We start from the raw sequence: 18,694 nt of genomic DNA, 5'->3' as shown, positions 1-18,694 counted from the left end.
CTACATCACTTTTGAAAATGGGACTTTAGGGCTAATTTTACCTGATGTGAATATTGCAATTGCCTGGTCTGGCAGGTTCACATATAACCGGACCCCACACATTTTTCAATCTCATGCAGTTCTAGGACTCCATATTGTCTGTGATCTGCACACAGGTTTCCTAGAGACTTCAATAGGATTTTACCCTAACACCTTGTCTCTGGATGTGAGGGCATGGATATTTACACTTTAATTCAGATTCAATGTCCTGTATCAATCTTAAGCATCCTTAATGCACCCCTCACCATGGTATCTAGGCACCTTGGTCAAAACTCAGAATAGTCAACTCTAAGGACCATCACTGAAAAAGCTTACAAACAAACTAGGTGTTTTTGAATAAAGAAAGCATTAAAAACATTCTTTACTGTCTAGTAAACATTCTGCCTTTTCTTATATTGGGTAAATACCAGCTTGAGGAAAAAGAGGAGTTTGAGGAGAAATAAGTGACATCTCTAAAAATCAGAAGTATTAATACTAGTACTAACAGGATTATTAGCTATTATGTCCTTTGAAACTAGCAGGGCATAGCGTAAAACATGGCTGAACTTCTTTTTCACTATGGAGCTAGTAGCACTGAATATATGTAATTAATTGGTCTGCTTTCCTTTCCCCAACTATCTTTGCCCATTTCATTTGGGTCCCTTTACTTAAAACACCTCACCCTGTGCTTAAAAGGTATGAGATGTGGCAGATAGAAATTGAGCAGGGGAAATTTGGAAGCCTCCGGGAGCAACTTGAACAGGATGAGGAGGAACTAGAGAGAGAGCGCAAAGAGCAGGCGGAACAGAGGATTCAGAAAGAAAAGACTGTATCCCAGCTGGCAGAACGAAAACAACAGGTTCGAAAAAAGTAAGCACAATAACTGATAATCCGCTTTCCTTTCCCCAACTATCTTAGCCCATTTCATTTGGGTATTGGAAAGGTTTCCTAACTCAAAGGATGCTAGTTATGAAGGCTCTTCATGTAAGTACTCACCACAGAATATTTACACAGGGAAACAGTCCACAATCCTGCAGCCCTTGGGCAAGACCCCTTGACTTTAGTGGGAGCTGTTTGTACATCAAGACAGTAGGACTGTGCCCACTTGATTTTTATTTGCGTTTTGCAGAAAAGAAACGGAAGCCTGGGAGGCGTATGAGAGAAGACATCAAAAAGCAGTCGAAGATGCACACAAGAATCATGAGAAAGCGGCTCAGTTTCTGAAAAAATCTATGTCAAGGTTCCATTAGCTTTTCCCCTTGCTAGTATCATAACACAATATTTGAAACGTGATACCTGATCCTCAGCCTTTAAGAGGAAACATTTTACAGCTAGATTACATTGTGACACTTAACCCTTGTCTACACTACAAATTTATGTCCATATAACTACATCGCTTAGGGATGTGGATTTTCCACACCCCAAATGACATAGTTATACTGACCTAACCCCTGGTGTAGACAGCGTTAGGTTGACAGGAGGGACATAGCTACCACCTCTCAAAGAGGTGGACTGTCTATGCTGATGAGAGAAACTCTCCCACTGGTGAAGGTAGCATTTTCACTAAATGCTACAGCGGCATAACAAATGTAGACAAGCCCTTAGAAATCTCCAGCCATACCACCTAGTGCTGTGATCCTGCCAGGTCTCACAAGCTAAACAGGGACTTGAATAAGAGGCCTCTGAGGAAAATCTAGGTGGCTTGTGAAGTAGCTTGTGTGAATCAGTAGTTGGGATCCTTTCTTTTGAGTCTGTTGTGACAATTTTCAGAGTAGCAGCCGTGTTAGTCTGTATTCTCAAAAAGAAAAGGAGTACTTGTGGCACCTTAGAGACTAAAAAATGTATTTGAGCATAAGCTTTAGCTCATGAAAGCTTATGCTCAAATAAATTTGTTAGTCTCTAGGGTGCCACAAGTACTCCTTTTCTTGTTGTGACAATGTCCCACTATGGTCTTAGGGGACACTGTATTGCTGGAGGAGTTGAGTTTTGAGTTAGATGCACTATCTTGGACACTTGTAGGATAGTCATTCCCTTGACACTTTTTAACTGGGGAAAAGCTGAATTCCAAATCAGATGATTACCTATCTAAATTACCTCTGAAGTTTCAAATGGATATGGTAGTTTTCACTGTCTCTAAAACTGCTGCACAGTGTTTCTTTGCACTGTTTCTGTTACCTCTCTGCATTGTACTTCAGTGGTAAATGAGATGAACTCACTCTGTGTTGCTTTATTTATAGTTGTAAATAACTATTGTTAATTTTTATTTTTATGCCAAAAACTCTCTACAAAATATTTGTAAATCAACTTTACGTGTATATTAGAACCTTATACATTGGAAAGGTAATTGTATATTTTCTCTATTACTCTTTAGTTTTTTTCTTTGGCAATATGGACAAGATGCCAATAATTAAGTCCAGTGAATTCATTACTTGAGTGTTCTTGCTGAATCTTATCTCAAGCAAAATATATTGTATCTACTAGAGTGGAATCTAGGATCATAGTAGTTAGAGATGGAAAAGACCAACTGGTTAAAAAATGAACCAAATATATTTTTCTTTATTGTTAATATTTAAATTCATATTAATAGTTATGGGATTTTCTCAGGCTTGATTTAAGGGATACCATGTATAAAAAGGCCCAAATTTAGGGGTATATTTGTAGTCTGTAAACAATAGAGCAACTTATGCAAGCATCAGCCTTTGTTTTAGTAAATGTCATTGTATGTCTTGGTTATATAACCAACACCTAAATCTTTACTATATTTTAGTGGCTAGACGTTGATCTCGATATGGAACACACCTACTGATAGATACTCAAAGTTTAAGAAAATACATTGTTGAACAAACTATCTTTGTGGCCCTTTGAAACTTAAGTGGTTCTAAGTAGAAGATTCTTCCAACTGTTCTATTTTACTGGACCCGTTATCATATAAACACAGTGTAACCTACAGGAGGAACGTTTGGCAATGTTAACAATTACTATTTGCCAGGTTAGCCATTTTAATGGTGAATGCTTCCCAGCAGGACATGAACCTGAAAGGCTTTATTCTACCAACAGAATTCGTCAGAAAGAAGCAAAGGAAGAACTGAAAACTCAGGAGCATATGGAAAAAAGGATGCAAGCTGTGCTGTCCCTGAAAAACAACATAACTTCCAATAGGGTACCTCTGCGACTGCTAAGATTAGTAGTGATGCAGTTGATTCTCTGGAGTGACAGATTTTAATGAAAACAATTTCAATCACAGAATATCAGGGTTGAAAGGGACCTCAGGTCGTCATCTAGTCCAACCCCCTGCTCAAAGCAGGACCAATCCCCAATTTTTGCCCCAGATCCCTAAATGGCCCCCTCAAGGACTGAACTCACAACCCTGGGTTTAGCAGGCCGATGCTCAAACCACTGAGCTATCCCTCCACCCAATATTCCACATGCCCCTGATATAACATGACCTAGGAGTCTAGACACTAAAGGTTACAAAGTCAGACTCACCAGGGCCGGCTCGAGCGTTTTTTCCGCCCCAAGTGGCAAAAAAAAACAACTTGCCGCCGAACAGGGAGGTGGAGTGATGGTGCGGCCACCGAACTGCCACCCGTGACCGAAGAAGAGTTGCGTCCCTGCTGCCGAATTGCCGCCAAGCGCGAAATGCGCTGTGACAGAGCAGCTGCTGAATTCCTGCCACCGCCGAGGGCAGATTGCCGCCCCAGAGCCCAACGTTCTGCCACCCCTTTACATTTGCTGCCCCAGGCACCTACTTGGTTCGCTGGTGCCTGGAGCCGGCCCTGAGACTCACAGGTCCAAATTCAAATACCCTCACTCTCATTGAGTAAGTACCTTATTCCATGAGCAGTTCACTGCCTTCAGTGGCACCACACCTAGAATACAGTATTCCATAAGTAAGGGCGTCAGAATCTGGCCTAGAGGGTGGTTGATTGTATTGCTCTTAATACAGAAATACTTTACAGTATATTAAAATAAAACATTTAACATAACGTAACAGTTAGACTAATTTAAACCAACAGGAAAATGAAGAAATTCAGATTCAAGGCTATCATAATCTTACTTGTTTGAATCCATATATTCCAGAGTCTGAAAAGATGGTCTTAACTATCTTAACTAGCCACTGATTGTATTATAACCACCAATGCCTGCCACACATTGTTGCATAGAGTAACTTGTTTCAGGGGAGGGCCCTGGAGAAGAAGGTTGGAGATCAAGAGACATGGTTCATGCATTTAGTCCTGACCCAGCCACAGCTCTTTGCCAGGAACAGAAGTAATCTGTGTGAGCTGGGGATGCAATTGACTCAAATATTGCAAATAAAATCAGGTACAATTAAAGGATTTTCAAAAACCAAACAAACCCAAAGGCAAGTTCAACCATTAAAAACAAGAAAGCAACCTCTTGGTAGAAAAATCCACCACCAATTTGTAAATAGAGAAAGGGACTAAAAGCAGAGTCCATATTGTGTGAGTAAAATATGTAACTGTTATTTGCATGACTTTGTAGGAAACCCTTCGAACCCTCCAGCTGAGGGACAAAGCAAAGGCTCTTGAGGCAAAAAAGCAAGAGATGAAGATGAGAGGGGATATTTTGGCAGAAGGAGGCGATGTCACCAAGGAGATTTTTCTCCATAAACAACGTATTGAGTTAGAAAGGCACAAGGAGTAAGCAGTCATTTCTTTGTATACTTTTTACTCCAAGTCGATACTCATACAGGAGTGAATCTCCACCTCACTGCACTTAGAAACTGAAAACATGAAATCTATATTGCTGTTAGCCTTGCTACCCCAGGGAACTGAACTGATTCTTGGAGTCTTGTGTAGCTAGAGACTGTCAATCCAATCCTCAGATCATATGAACTGGCAAAGCTTTATTGACACAAAGAAGCTAGGTTGATTTATATCAGTTGAGGATTTGGCTCAACTGTTTTTCCTTATAATTTAAAAAAGTGTGAAGGAGTCACACCATGACCAAACCATGACCCCAGCCTGCCACTGCATCTGTTCAGGTATAACTTACCATGCATAAACAGACCCATTGAAATCAGTGGAGCTCTGCATGGGAGTCAACCCACGTGGATTGAATTGCAGGATCAGGGCCTTTGTTAAGACCAAAATTGTTGCCATCTAAGGATGACTAGGGGCCCACATGAATAGGTCTGAAGTTTTGTCTATTCTCTGGCCAGGTGTCCATGTCCTGAAAACCACCCCAAGCAGATGGAAGTGGAACTCTTATTGATTGATGTACCCCTGAGGCTGTGGATGACTGGCCAGGGAGACTGAGTTACCCTTTAGAAGTGGCCTCTAGATTAGGATTGAAGCAGATTGAGGAGGCAGTGTGGGGACTAAGGACTAATCACTAATGCACTTGATATCCGTAGAAATAGAAGACTTCAGTCTTTGGAGCTGTGAACCCGCCACTTTCACTAGCGCTAAATGCGTATTATAAAAATTAATGAATAAATATTCTGCAGGAGTTATGGATACTCTGTCCTTGAAAAGACTACCTTATTTTTTTAGGTTTAATCCTTCATCTTTTTCACTGTTTCCCCATGTAATTTACATAGCAGTCCAGTGTGGATCACATGTTCTGCTAGACTTGCTATTGGTTATACATGACAGTATGTTCCTCACAACAGTTCCTTTCTAATTTCAGCTATCACTCTGCTAACCTACTATTTCTCCGAGTGCCTTTGTTTTGATCTTAGTCCTTTCTTCCCATAACAGAGAAGATCTGTGCTCTATCTCCTATCTGAATCTCAACCTGAGCATATGTCCCTGAACTATTTGCAGAATAATTAATTCTTTAACCATTAGAATCTGTAATTTAATTTGTACTGTTCAATTTCAGAAAGATAGCAAAATTGCATATCAAATGTGATGTAGGGCTAATATGATGTTTTGTTGTTAAACTTTCTGTAGACTGCACAGTAAACTCATGAAATAATTGTATGGAAGAAAGATGGTCTTTAGGTAAGGCACAGCACTGGGAGTCAAGAATCCTCTGCCATTTCTGGGACTGCTACTTTCCATGCCTCAATTTCCCCAAATGTAAACTGGAAGTTATGCCCCATAACTGCAAGGATAGATTAACTGTTGATAAAGAAATTTGCAATATAAGGGTCAATATATATTTGCAAAAGATTATAATGTCCTGCCTATAGTTAGAATCAGCAATCATTTACACACAAATCAGTTGAAAATGTAAACCTCAGAAGCTAATTGAATCTTTACTATAAATTTCTGTTTCTGAAAATTATATAGAACCTAAAGGAATATAGATGAAAGGAATAGAAATAGCAATTTTTCCTGTGGATTCTGTTAATTCCCTTCTCAACAGAATAGCCCCACCCACACACTCATTTTGTTAGCTTAGGTTAATCATCCTAGACTGCTAGCTAAAGTCTGTACTTTCATAGAATTATAGAATATCAGGGTTGGAAGGGACCTCAGGAGTCATCAAATCCCCTGCTCAAAGCAGGACCAATCCCCAACTAAATCATCCCAGCCAGCGCTTTGTCAAACCTGACCTTAAAAACTTTTAAGGAAGGAGATTCCACCACCTCCCTAGGTAACACATTCCAGTGCTTCACCACCCTCCTAGTGAAAAAGTTTTTCCTAATATCCAACCTAAACCTCCCCCACTGCAACTTGAGACCTTTACTCCTTGTTTTGTCATCTGTTACCACTGAGAACAGTCTAGATTAATCCTCTTTGAACCCCCTTTCATGTAGTTGAAAGCAGCTATCAAATCCCCCCTCATTCTCCTCTTCCACAGACTAAACAATCCCAGTTCCCTCAACATCTCCTCACAAGTCATGTGTTCCAGTCCCCTAAGCATTTTTGTTGCCCTCCGCTGGACTCTTTCCAATTTTTCCACATCCTTCTTGTAGTGTGGGGCCCAAAACTGGACACAGTACTCCAGATGAGGCCTCACCAATATCGAATAGAGGGAACGATCACGTCCCTCAATCTGCTGGCAATACCCCTACTTATACAGCCCAAAATGCCATTGGCCTTCTTGGCAACAAGGGCACACTGTTGACTCATATCCAGCTTCTCGTCCACTGTAACCGCTAGGTCCTTTTCTGCAGAACTGCTGCCTAGCCATTCGGTCCCTAGTCTGTAGCAGTACATGGGATTCTTCCATCCTAAGTGCAGGACTCTGCACTTGTCCTTGTTGAACCTCATCTGATTTCTTTTGGCCCAATCTTCTTATTTGTCTAGGGCCCTCTGTATCCTATGCCTACCCTCCAGTGTATCTACCTCTCCTCCCAGTTTAGTGTCATCTGCAAACTTGCTGAGGGTGCAATTTATATCATCCTCCAGATCATTTATGAAGATATTGAACAAAACCGGCCCGAGAACCGACCCTTGGGGCACTCCACTTGATACTGGTTGCCAACTAGACATGGAGCCATTGGTCACTACCCGTTGAGCCTGATAATCTAGCCAACTATCTATCCACCTTATAGTCCATTCATCCAGCCCATACTTCTTTAACTTGCTGGCAAGAATACTGTGGGAGACCATGTCAAAAGCTTGGCTAAACTCAAGGAACAACACGTCCACTGCTTTCTCCTCATCCACAGAGCCAGTTATCTCGTCATAGAAGGCAATTAGATTAGTCAGGCATGACTTGCCCTTGGTGAATCCATGCTGACTGTTCCTGATCACTTTCCTCTCCTCTAAGTGCTTCAAAATTGATTCCTTGAGGACCTGCTCCACGATTTTTCCAAGGACTGAGGTGAGGCTGACTGGCCTGTAGTTCCCCGGATCCTCCTCCTTCCGTTTTTTAAAGATGGGTACTACATTAGCCTTTTTCCAGTCATCCGGGACCTCCCCCGATCGCCATGAGTTTTCAAAGATAATGGCCAATGGCTCTGCAATCACATCCGCCAACTCCTTTAGCACTCTCGGATGCAGCGCATTCGGCCCCATGGACTTGTGCTCGTCCAGCTTTTCTAAATAGTCCCAAACCACTTCTTTCTCCACAGAGGGCTGGTCACCTCCTCCCCATGCTGTGCTGCCCAGCGCAGCAGTCTGGGAGCTGACCTTGTGGCACCTTAGAGACTAACAAATTTATTAGAGCATAAGCTTTCGTGAGCTACAGCTCACTTCATCGGATGCATTTGATGGAAAAAACAGAGGAGAGATTTATATACACACACACAAAGAACATGAAACAACGGGTTTATCATACCATCAATGGGTTTATCAATGGGTATGATAAACCCATTGTTTCATGTTCTCTGTGTGTGTGTGTATATAAATCTCTCCTCTGTTTTTTCCACCAAATGCATCCGATAAAGTGAGCTGTAGCTCACGAAAGCTTATGCTCTAATAAATTTGTTAGTCTCTAAGGTGCCACAAGTACTCCTTTTCTTTTTGCGAATATAGTCTAACACGGCTGCTACTCCGGGAGCTGACCTTGTTTGTGAAGACAGAGGCAAAAAAAGCATTGAGTACATTAGCTTTTTCCACATCCTCTGTCACTAGGTTGCCTCCCTCATTCAGTAAGGGGCCCACATTTTCCTTTACTTTCTTCTTGTTGCTAACATACCTGAAGAAATCTTTCTTCTTGTTACTCTTAACATCTCTTGCTAGCTGCAACTCAAGGTGTGATTTGGCCTTCCTTATCTCACTCCTGCATGCCTGAGCAATATTTTTATACTCTTCCCTGGTCATTTGTCCAATCTTCCACTTCTTGTAAGCTTCTTTTTTGTGTTTAAGATCAGCAAGGATTTTACTGTTAAGCCAAGCTGGTCACCTGCCATATTTACTATTCTTTCTACACATTGGGATGGTTTGTCCCTGTAACCTCAATAAGGATTCTTTAAAATACAGCCAACTCTCCTGGACTCCTTTCCCCCTCATGTTATTCTCCCAGGGGATGCTGCCCATCAGTTCCCTGAGGGAGTCAAACTCTGCTTTTCTGAAGTTCAGGGTCCGTATTCTGCTCCTCTCCTTTCTTCCCTGTGTCAGGATCCTGAACTCGACCATCTCATGGTCACTGCCTCCCAGGTTCCCATCCACTTTTGCTTCCCCTAGTAATTCTTCCCGGTTTGTGAGCAGCAGGTCAAGAAGAGCTCTGCCCCTAGTTGGTTCCTCCAGCACTTGCACCAGGAAATTGTCCCCTACACTTCCCAAAAACTTCCTGGATTGTCTGTGCACTGCTGTATTGCTCTCCCAGCAGATATCAGGGTGATTGAAGTCTCCCATGAGAACCAGGACCTGCAATCTAGTAAATTCCGTGAGTTGCTGGAAGAAAGCCTCGTCCACCTCATCCCCCTGGTCCGGTGGTCTATAGCAGACTCCCACCATGACATTTAAAGAGACATAGCTTCAAAATCAGATAATTTCAGACAGAAGTGTGTTTTCTGTTGCTACAAGTAATATTTAAGATTACTGTAACCGAAAAAGAATAGAGAAAAAATGTCTTCCGGCTTTTTTTGTTTGTTTACTTTGTGCATTGACTACACTTTGGTTACACTCAGTTTCAGCAATATTTGTGTTGATCTTTGATACAGCACAGGGAAGAGAAAGCACATTTCAAAATATAAGAAAATGTTATTGCAAAAATCACAGAAATTGTCAGAGGGATTTAGGGGCAGGCATAGGATCTCAAATTACTTCTCTATTTTTAAGGTACTTATATGATCTCCATTACCATGGTATCTGAGCACCTCAAACTTTGTACTGTATTTATCCTCACAACATTGCTGTGAGACAGAGTTGTACTAGAACTACTAAAAGCACTAGAACTGCTAGTATTGGAACTGGGGGCTTGTTTACATAGCATGGCAATGCACATTACAGGAGTGTGATTTCTAAAGCACACTAACATGTTGTATACTAATTGTTCCATGTAGATCCTGCTGGTGTGCACTAAAAATTACCTACTGTGCTTTAACATAGTATTGTTGGGTACTTTTAGTATGCACCAGCACCATCTACAAGGACCAATTAGTGTGCTTTAAAAAAATCACACCTCTGTAGTGTGCAATGATATACTGTGTAGATATGCCATAAATGAATCACTCAAGGTCACAAAAAGAAAAGGAGTACTTGTGGCACCTTAGAGACTAACAAATTTATTAGAGCATAAGCTTTCGTGAGCTACAGCTCACTTCATCGGATGCATTTGGTGGAAAAAACAGAGGAGAGATTTATATACACACACACAGAGAACATGAAACAATGGGTTTATCATACACACTGTAAGGAGAGTGATCACTTAAGATAAGCCATCACCAACAGCAGGGGGGGGAAGGAGGAAAACCTTTCATGGTGACAAGCAGGTAGGCTAATTCCAGCAGTTAACAAGAATATCAGAGGAACAGTGGGGGGTGGGGTGGGAGGGAGAAATACCATGGGGAAATAGTTTTACTTTGTGTAATGACTCATCCATTCCCAGTCTCTATTCAAGCCTAAGTTAATTGTATCCAGTTTGCAAATTAATTCCAATTCAGCAGTCTCTCGTTGGAGTCTGTTTTTGAAGCTTTTTTTGTTGAAGTATAGCCACTCTTAGGTCTGTGATCGAGTGACCAGAGAGATTGAAGTGTTCTCCAACTGGTTTTTGAATGTTATAATTCTTGACGTCTGATTTGTGTCCATTCATTCTTTTACGTAGAGACTGTCCAGTTTGGCCAATGTACATGGCAGAGGGGCATTGCTGGCACATGATGGCATATATCACATTGGTAGATGCGCAGGTGAACGAGCCTCTGATAGTGTGGCTGATGTGATTAGGCCCTATGATGGTATCCCCTGAATAGATATGTGGACAGAGTTGGCAACGGGCTTTGTTGCAAGGATAGGTTCCTGGGTTAGTGGTTCTGTTGTGTGGTGTGTGGTTGCTGGTGAGTATTTGCTTCAGATTGGGGGGCTGTCTGTAAGCAAGGACTGGTCTGTCTCCCAAGATCTGAGAGAGCGATGGCTCGTCCTTCAGGATAGGTTGTAGATCCTTGATGATGCGTTGGAGGGGTTTTAGTTGGGGGCTGAAGGTGATGGCTAGTGGCGTTCTGTTGTTTTCTTTGTTGGGCCTGTCCTGTAGTAGGTCACACAAAGGTCACACAAAGCCTATGGCAGAGCAGAGACTTGAACCTACATCTACAAAGTCCCAGGCTAGTGGCCTAGTCACTAGACAGTCCTCCTTTGAGTTCTTTTATTATAAACTGACTAGATTTCAAGTTTACAATATCCCATTAAAGGATAAAGTCTAAGTGAATCGAGAACATTACAATTTGAAAATCTTACATCGCTTTCAGCCTTGGGGAATGGGCCCTGATATCCTTCCCAAACAAGTCTTTTAAAAAGTCATAACTGAAAATATTTAGTCTGTAGAAATATGTAGAAATCATAAAAATCCCATATTATCTTGATATACACAGATCATCACTGCAGTATAGCTTAAGGGCTCAAAAAAATGGACCCTTCGGTAGTATTGTTAGTGCCCAACAATGGCTTCTTTCCTTACTTTCTTTCTAGTTTCTGTTTTTTTTTTAATTCTTGAATACAGAGAATTTACAGAACAGCAGAAATCTAGAAAAACGGAGATTGTAGCTCGGATTTTGCAAGAGGAAGCATATGTAGAGAAGCAGAAAAAACATCAAGCTCGGGCAGAAGCACTTAGGAGTCAGGGTAAACTTCAGGATTCCTTACAATGGAGAATCAAAACATGGCAGTATATTGAGAATGCCTGTGAAGATCCAGCTGCAACAGTACTGCAGGTAAGCAATGCTATTATACCTACAGGTTTCAGAGTAGCAGCTGTGTTAGTCTGTATTCGCAAAAAGAAAAGGAGTATTTGTGGCACCTTAGAGACTAACAAATTTATTTGAGCATAAGCTTTCATGAGCTACATCCGATGTAGCTTATGCTTATGAAAGAAAGCTTATGCTCAAATAAATTTGTTAGTCTCTAAGGTGCCACAAATACTCCTTTTCTTTTTGCTATTGTACCTAACTACCTTTAGAGAATTGGTCAAATGTTTCAGGGCTGCTGTTATCAGAGTGGCAGGGAAAATAGCGTTTGTTCACCCCTGAAAATTAATAGTTTGAGTTGGTGGTTGTGAAAAAGCATTTGCATTTGCTAGAGCCTGGTGCTGTACAGTACAATGTGAGCAGGCAATGGGATAGTTTCCCCATCAGATCTCTCAATAGCCATCAGTCTCAGTCTGCTAGTCCAGTTCTGACACTCTCTTGAGATGACAGGTTTCAGAGTAGCAGCCGTGTTAGTCTGTATTCGCAAAAAGAAAAGGAGTACTTGTGGCACCTTAGAGACTAACAAATTTATTAGAGCATAAGCTTTCGTGAGCTACAGCTCACTTCATCGGATGCATTTGGTAGAAAACTTGAGAAGGAACACTTCCTTATTTAACTCAGAAGTAAAATGTAGTTGTAGACTGAGTTTCAGATTAGCTTGTCCCAAGTGACAAACACAGCTCTTTTTGGAGCCTCTCCACACAGCTTTTACATCAGGCAAGTGGGGTAGTTCTTTCAAGACTTGTGATCCTCCTAACCAATGCCTACAAGTATTTTACCTCCATAATATTCCAGGCTTCCGCTGGCTCAGAAAGGAGGAGAGTGGAGTTTTGTCCTCAACTTAGATCCTCCCATGTGACTTCTTGTCTGGTGTAAGTCTGTTATTTAAAAGAAAGAAAAGAAAGGAAAAATGTATCTGCCAGTGAAAATAGGCACAGTACAACAGTTGTTAAAAACAACCTATGAAATTGGGCTGCATCATTTATTAGAGGTTGAAGCAGCTTCCTGGGAGTACACATTAATGAATACCCTTATGCCTGAACATTAGTTTCCAACCTACTAACTCCTGCAATTGACATGATGATGTGATTTCTTGTAACATACGGTTTTCACTGTGCACAATGTCTTAGAGATTAATTAGCATAAAACTGTCCCAGACATCCATACTTCATAGTCTATTAAAAGATTATTAAGTGTCTGTTCTTAAGGTATTGCTGCTGGAGTAAAATAATAGTTCCTTGGAATTTTGTTTCTGTCTCATTGTAGAAGTCTTGGCGCACTCCATCAGCTTGTTCCTTAGTTGATGACAAATCTAGTTCTGTGGTGGATTTTTCTAAAAAAGCATTGCAAGATACGATCCATGAAAATGATGATGAAGAGGCGAGTCAGACTCTAGCTGAGCCAGAGTTTACAGGACTTTGGAGTCAAGAATGTAACTTATACAAGGTAAAACTTTTAATTTCTCATTTTATCCCCTGCATTTTTCCCCACTGTTAGTTTCCTAGTAATTGGCCTTCTCACTGCCTTTAGAAGTTTTCTGACCCTTGCTGTCACCATGTGAACGTGCACTCAAAGCCTTGCACGAAGAATTCATTTGAAAGTTTTGTTTTAAAGAAGGTACCTGCACATATAAATCTTCATAGAACCACTAATGTGTTAAAATACTTATCAGTCAAAGCAGTTGAAGTTTGCCACTATATTTTCATACTGTTTGTTCCTTTATATAGAGAAAATTAACTGGCTTAGTTTTAGTTCCAAGATTTGTGGAGACATACATCACTTCATGTTTGCTGGTTTGTTTGACTTTTAAAACTGAACATGACATTCTGTTGAGCTGGTAATGAAGATCATTTCATGTGGAAAACATTTTTTTTAACTTAGTGCTTGGCATAGAAAGCACATATTTCAGTGTAGCAAAGTAACAACATTTAGGGCTCTGATCGGAAATAAATAATGAACATATGCAAAGTAGAAATTGATGTTTTCATAATGCCGCCAAGCACTTGTACATTTTACTAAGGCACATACCTTCCATAGATCTCTTTTTTTAAGTGACATGTGACCTTGAGAAAAGAAAAGGAGTACTTGTGGCACCTTAGAGACTAACAAATTTATTAGAGCATAAGCTTTCGTGAGCTACAGCTCACTTCATCGGATGCATTTGGTGGAAAAAGCAGAGGAGAGATTTATATACACACACACAGAGAACATGAAACAATGGGTTTATCATACACACTGTAAGGAGAGTGATCACTTAAGATAAGCCATCACCAGCAGCAGGGGGGGGAAAGGAGGAAAACCTTTCATGGTGACAAGCAAGGTAGGCTAATTCCAGCAGTTAACAAGAGTATCAGAGGAACAGTGGGGGGTGGGGTGGGGGGGAGAAATAACATGGGGAAATAGTTTTACTTTGTGTAATGACTCATCCATTCCCAGTCTCTATTCAAGCCTAAGTTAATTGTATCCAGTTTGCAAATTAATTCCAATTCAGCAGTCTCTCGTTGGAGTCTGTTTTTGAAGCTTTTTTTGTTGAAGTATAGCCACTCTTAGGTCTGTGATCGAGTGACCAGAGAGATTGAAGCGTTCTCCAACTGGTTTTTGAATGTTATAATTCTTGACGTCTGATTTGTGTCCATTCATTCTTTTACGTAGAGACTGTCCAGTTTGGCCAATGTACATGGCAGAGGGGCATTGCTGGCACGATGGCATATATCACATTGGTAGATGCGCAGGTGAACGAGCCTCTGATAGTGTGGCTGATGTGATTAGGCCCTATGATGGTATCCCCTGAATAGATATGTGGACAGAGTTGGCAACGGGCTTTGTTGCAAGGATAGGTTCCTGGGTTAGTGGTTCTGTTGTGTGGTGTGTGGTTGCTGGTGAGTATTTGCTTCAGATTGGGGGGCTGTCTGTAAGCAAGGACTGGTCTGTCTCCCAAGATCTGTGAGAGTGATGGGTCGTCCTTCAGGATAGGTTGTAGATCCTTGATGATGCGTTGGAGAGGTTTTAGTTGGGGGCTGAAGGTGATGGCTAGTGGCGTTCTGTTGTTTTCTTTGTTGGGCCTGTCCTGTAGTAGGTGACTTCTGGGTACTCTTCTGGCTCTGTCAATCTGTTTCTTCACTTCAGCAGGTGGGTATTGTAGTTGTAGGAATGCATGATAGAGATCTTGTAGGCGTTTGTCTCTGTCTGAGGGGTTGGAGCAAATGCGGTTATATCGTAGCGCTTGGCTGTAGACAATGGATCGAGTGGTATGATCTGGATGAAAGCTAGAGGCATGTAGGTAGGAATAGCGGTCAGTAGGTTTCCGATATAGGGTGGTGTTTATGTGACCATCGCTTATTAGCACCGTAGTGTCCAGGAAGTGGATCTCTTGTGTGGACTGGTCCAGGCTGAGGTTGATGGTGGGATGGAAATTGTTGAAATCATGGTGTGACCTTGAGAGTAGACTTTAGCATCAAAGGGCACCATCACTAAAAATGTATTCTCTTACCATCAAAAAAATAAATTGGAATCAAAGCTCAGATGGCTATAAAGTTAGTTGACTTTGTGGAACAGTCAGTCACTCTGGAAGTCAGAAAAAGACTCACTTTAAGTGGGGAAGAGGCAGTATTGCTGTATACAATAGTCAGAACATAGTGTTGCCCAGGTGCAAAGTACAAAACAAGTGGAAGTTGGGAGGCTGAGTCCAGCTGAAGGGAAGTAGCAAAGAAAGAAGCCAAACAGGGTTGACAAGATTCCAGTCACAGGCTCCTCTACCAACTATGGCTTTCTTCTCTTACAAAATATCCTTTATGAACACATCCAATCAGTTATTTATAGCCCCTGAAGTCCTTGCTTGTTGAAGTCAAGAGAGTTGCATGTCAGGGATAAATTTGGCTCACAGTGTTTCAGATGAACTGGTATGTGTAATAAGATCTTAGCACAGCCTTAGCCTGGTAAGCTTAATTCAGTTCCAAAACTGAGTCTTAGCACAATAGGTTCACTGGAAAGAAATCCCAATATTTTGCAGTGTTTGTAAATTTCTGTAGATGACTAAATCTTTGCATTTGCAATTCCAATTAAATCATTATTTTGTTTAATTGATTGATGGATGTTGGCCTCACTGTAATGCTAGCCAGTTGGCAAGTAAACAACATGGAGAAAACATAGGCCAGTGTAAAAGTTCTGAAGCAGTTTCTCATTCAGTGGTAACAGTACGAATTTCTCTCATATTTCCATTAAGCCAGTCCTACTATTCATACTCAGGGTCAGGTTTTGCTCTTAGGTATATCAGTATAAACCTGAAGTAAATCCACTGACTACAATTTACTGTTAACATAAATCCTGTTCCAAGCTTCCCTCTTTTGAGATCATTTTTCCCAAGGTGCTTTGAGAGCCTTGGCTAACAGGCATCATGAAGTCCAAAATATTCCATTATTGATTCTAATTTCTATGTATACACTGCACTGTCTATCATGTGACCAATTAAACACTATATGCAGTCACCCTGGAAAGCAGTACAGACCCACACCATGAAATGGACATGCTTAACAACAGGAACTATTCTTGAAGTTAATGGAGCCACTCCAGATACACACTGATGTAGCAGATGGCAGTGTCTGTCCCTCTGTCTTATTGACACAAGCAAGGGTGTTTTGCCTGGCTGAGGGCTGTGTAAGGTCTTCTTGATTTGTCCTTGTATTTTCCGAGTGTCTAATGTCTTTGCAGTGGTAAAGAGATTTTCACGTCCAGATGCTGATAACCCAGAATCTCGCATTCACTCTTTACATTATGTTAAACCCAGAGAGTGAGAGGCGGGTGTGCAGCTGTCAACATTTTGTTGCATTTTTTGGCTGGTAGGCAGCTGGGTTTCTGACTCCCTCCGACTCAGAGACTGGATTTATTTATTTATTTTTCACTATATAAAATGTGTTTATAGTGTTGTGACATTACCCAGGGTACAATCTGGACCGATGAACAGCTGTGTCCCCCCAGTTTTCCAACCTGGGGTGCCTTTTACACTGCTTGGCTGTGAGAGCTACCACTCGTGGTCTGCTCTCACACACCTTCCAGCATGTAAAATACTCCCAGATTTACTGTAAGACTTCTATGGCCAGCCACCCTTGAATTACACTGCAGAGAATCACCAGCAAATTCCCAGACCCAGACTTCCCCCCAAATTGTGTGTCTTGTACTGCACAGCTTTCTCCTGGACAATAAAAGTTCATATAAAGTCTATTATTTTATTAATAGAAAATGATATGCACAAATCCTGTTATCCCAAATGGAGGTTCCCAAACACTTCAATCCAAACATACTGCTCTAGATAAAACAATAAACAAAGTTTATTAACTACAAAAAGACAGATTTTAAGTGATTACAAGTAATGAAGCATAAAAGTCATAATGGTTACAAGTAAATAAAGAGTAAAATGCAACTATAACTAACTTAACAAGCTAAGTGAATTCAAAGCAAAGGCTTCTCTCACCATATTTTCTAACAGTCTTACTGTCTGAATTATTTCAGTCAGGATCCCTCCCCCAATCCAAAGCTGTTACCTTTGTTCTTCAAGTGTTGTGGAAACCCTGGGTAGAGAGAAGGGAGGAATACTTTGGGGCGCCTTCTAGCTCTTCTTATAGTCCTTTCTCTTCTTCGAGAATCATCTCCAGTTGAGGTTCAGGAGGCAAAAGTCTGTGTGGACAGGAACCCCCAGCTGTTTCTTTTGTCAAGATGTAGATTTTTGATCACATCCTCTTTCCTGCCAAAGAATGGCCATTTAACCAGGTGGTAGTCCATTTGAATTTGTTGACACTTGGCTGAGGCATTGGCTAACCTTTTGTCTCTGGGGATCTGGTTTGTGACTCTTCCTCAGACTCAGAACATGTCTTTAGTAATATCATACAGTAGAATCCTGTAGCTTTACATAATATGTTGCCACAGATTATTATTATTATTTACTAGGACAATAATGAACAGTAAATTGAGTTTTCAAGTGATACCTCAAAAGGCATACTTTGTATGAAATTTATCATAGCCTTGTAAAAGGGGTGAACACGGAGGTATAGGCTGTCACAAGTGTCTAACATATTAAGCACATGTACATACAGACTATTATCAGTAAATACACTGCTCAGATGCTCTCTCCCACCCAAAATTTCAAACCTGCCCCCCCTCCAAACCTATTTTTGCAACTTGCTCTGGTTAACCATCTCTAAAAAGATCTAGCAGGAATAGAAGAAATTCAGTGAGAAAAACGTTTAGAGGCATGGAAAAAAGAGGAAGAGTTGTTGAAAAGATTGAGACTGTTTAGTTTAGAGAGGAGACAAATAGGAGGGGTATGATAGAGGTACACAAAATAATAAATGGTATGTGAAGGGAAGTCAGGTGCTTGAATTTATTTTTGTGTGTTATACAAGAGTTTGGGGACATTCAATGAAAGAGAAAGACAACACATTTAAAATTGATCAAAGGAAACTTCTATACAGCACACACCTAGGCCCACTGGAAGGTTTCTTTCCCTTACTGATGTTTACATGAAACATAAAATGTCTGATTCCTTTTCAGCTGGCTGAAACCCTGAAGGCACAATTTCTGTCTTTTTGATTTGCATAAACTGAATGGACAGAATTTACCCTCCAGCTTCTGGTCCCCACAATGAGGCAATAGTAAAACTGATGTGATTCTTTATCATGATACCAAAGTATTTTGATTATTAATTGCATCATTTTTGACTATTTTCCACTTGCTTAAACTGCAAGCTATAGTTTGGTAACCAGCAACAAACTGCCATTTGAGCTGTTAGCTCAGTTCGGAATTGAAACAAGGGTGGAGAGGATCAGAAACGGTACATAAAATTCCTCCTCAGTAGATTGTCCCGTAATGATTATCATTATGTGGACGGAACTTCTTGAATAATGCTAGTAATCAGAAAGAGAG

The 18,694-nt window shown here is 40.9% G+C and overlaps 1 protein-coding gene and 1 long non-coding RNA gene across 11 annotated transcripts in view; one reads left to right on the top strand and one right to left on the bottom strand.

Annotated features, from left to right (window-relative positions):
- LOC122457055 overlaps positions 1–18,694 on the bottom strand; it is a 137,793-nt gene that overhangs the window by 9,930 nt on the left and 109,169 nt on the right. The window lies entirely within an intron of this gene.
- The window catches only part of CFAP74 (cilia and flagella associated protein 74), a 121,180-nt gene that overhangs the window by 32,357 nt on the left and 70,129 nt on the right, over positions 1–18,694 (top strand). For 8 of the 9 annotated variants that reach the window (XR_006276333.1, XM_043499915.1, XM_043499913.1 and 5 more), the window contains 6 exons: positions 715–888; positions 1,148–1,258; positions 3,076–3,178; positions 4,522–4,679; positions 11,536–11,746; positions 13,046–13,225. Coding sequence is in view for 8 of the 9 variants with exons in the window: in XM_043499915.1 (XP_043355850.1) it covers positions 715–888; positions 1,148–1,258; positions 3,076–3,178; positions 4,522–4,679; positions 11,536–11,746; positions 13,046–13,225 (937 nt within the window). In the remaining variant the exon portion in view is untranslated. The remainder of the gene's footprint in view (positions 1–714; positions 889–1,147; positions 1,259–3,075; positions 3,179–4,521; positions 4,680–11,535; positions 11,747–13,045; positions 13,226–18,694) is intronic. The other variant, XM_043499917.1, reaches the window with a different exon arrangement.

This window comes from Dermochelys coriacea, chromosome 18 (genome assembly GCF_009764565.3).
Source record: "Dermochelys coriacea isolate rDerCor1 chromosome 18, rDerCor1.pri.v4, whole genome shotgun sequence".
Classification (NCBI taxonomy): Eukaryota; Metazoa; Chordata; order Testudines; family Dermochelyidae; genus Dermochelys; species Dermochelys coriacea.
This window is presented reverse-complemented; position numbering and strand designations above follow the sequence as displayed.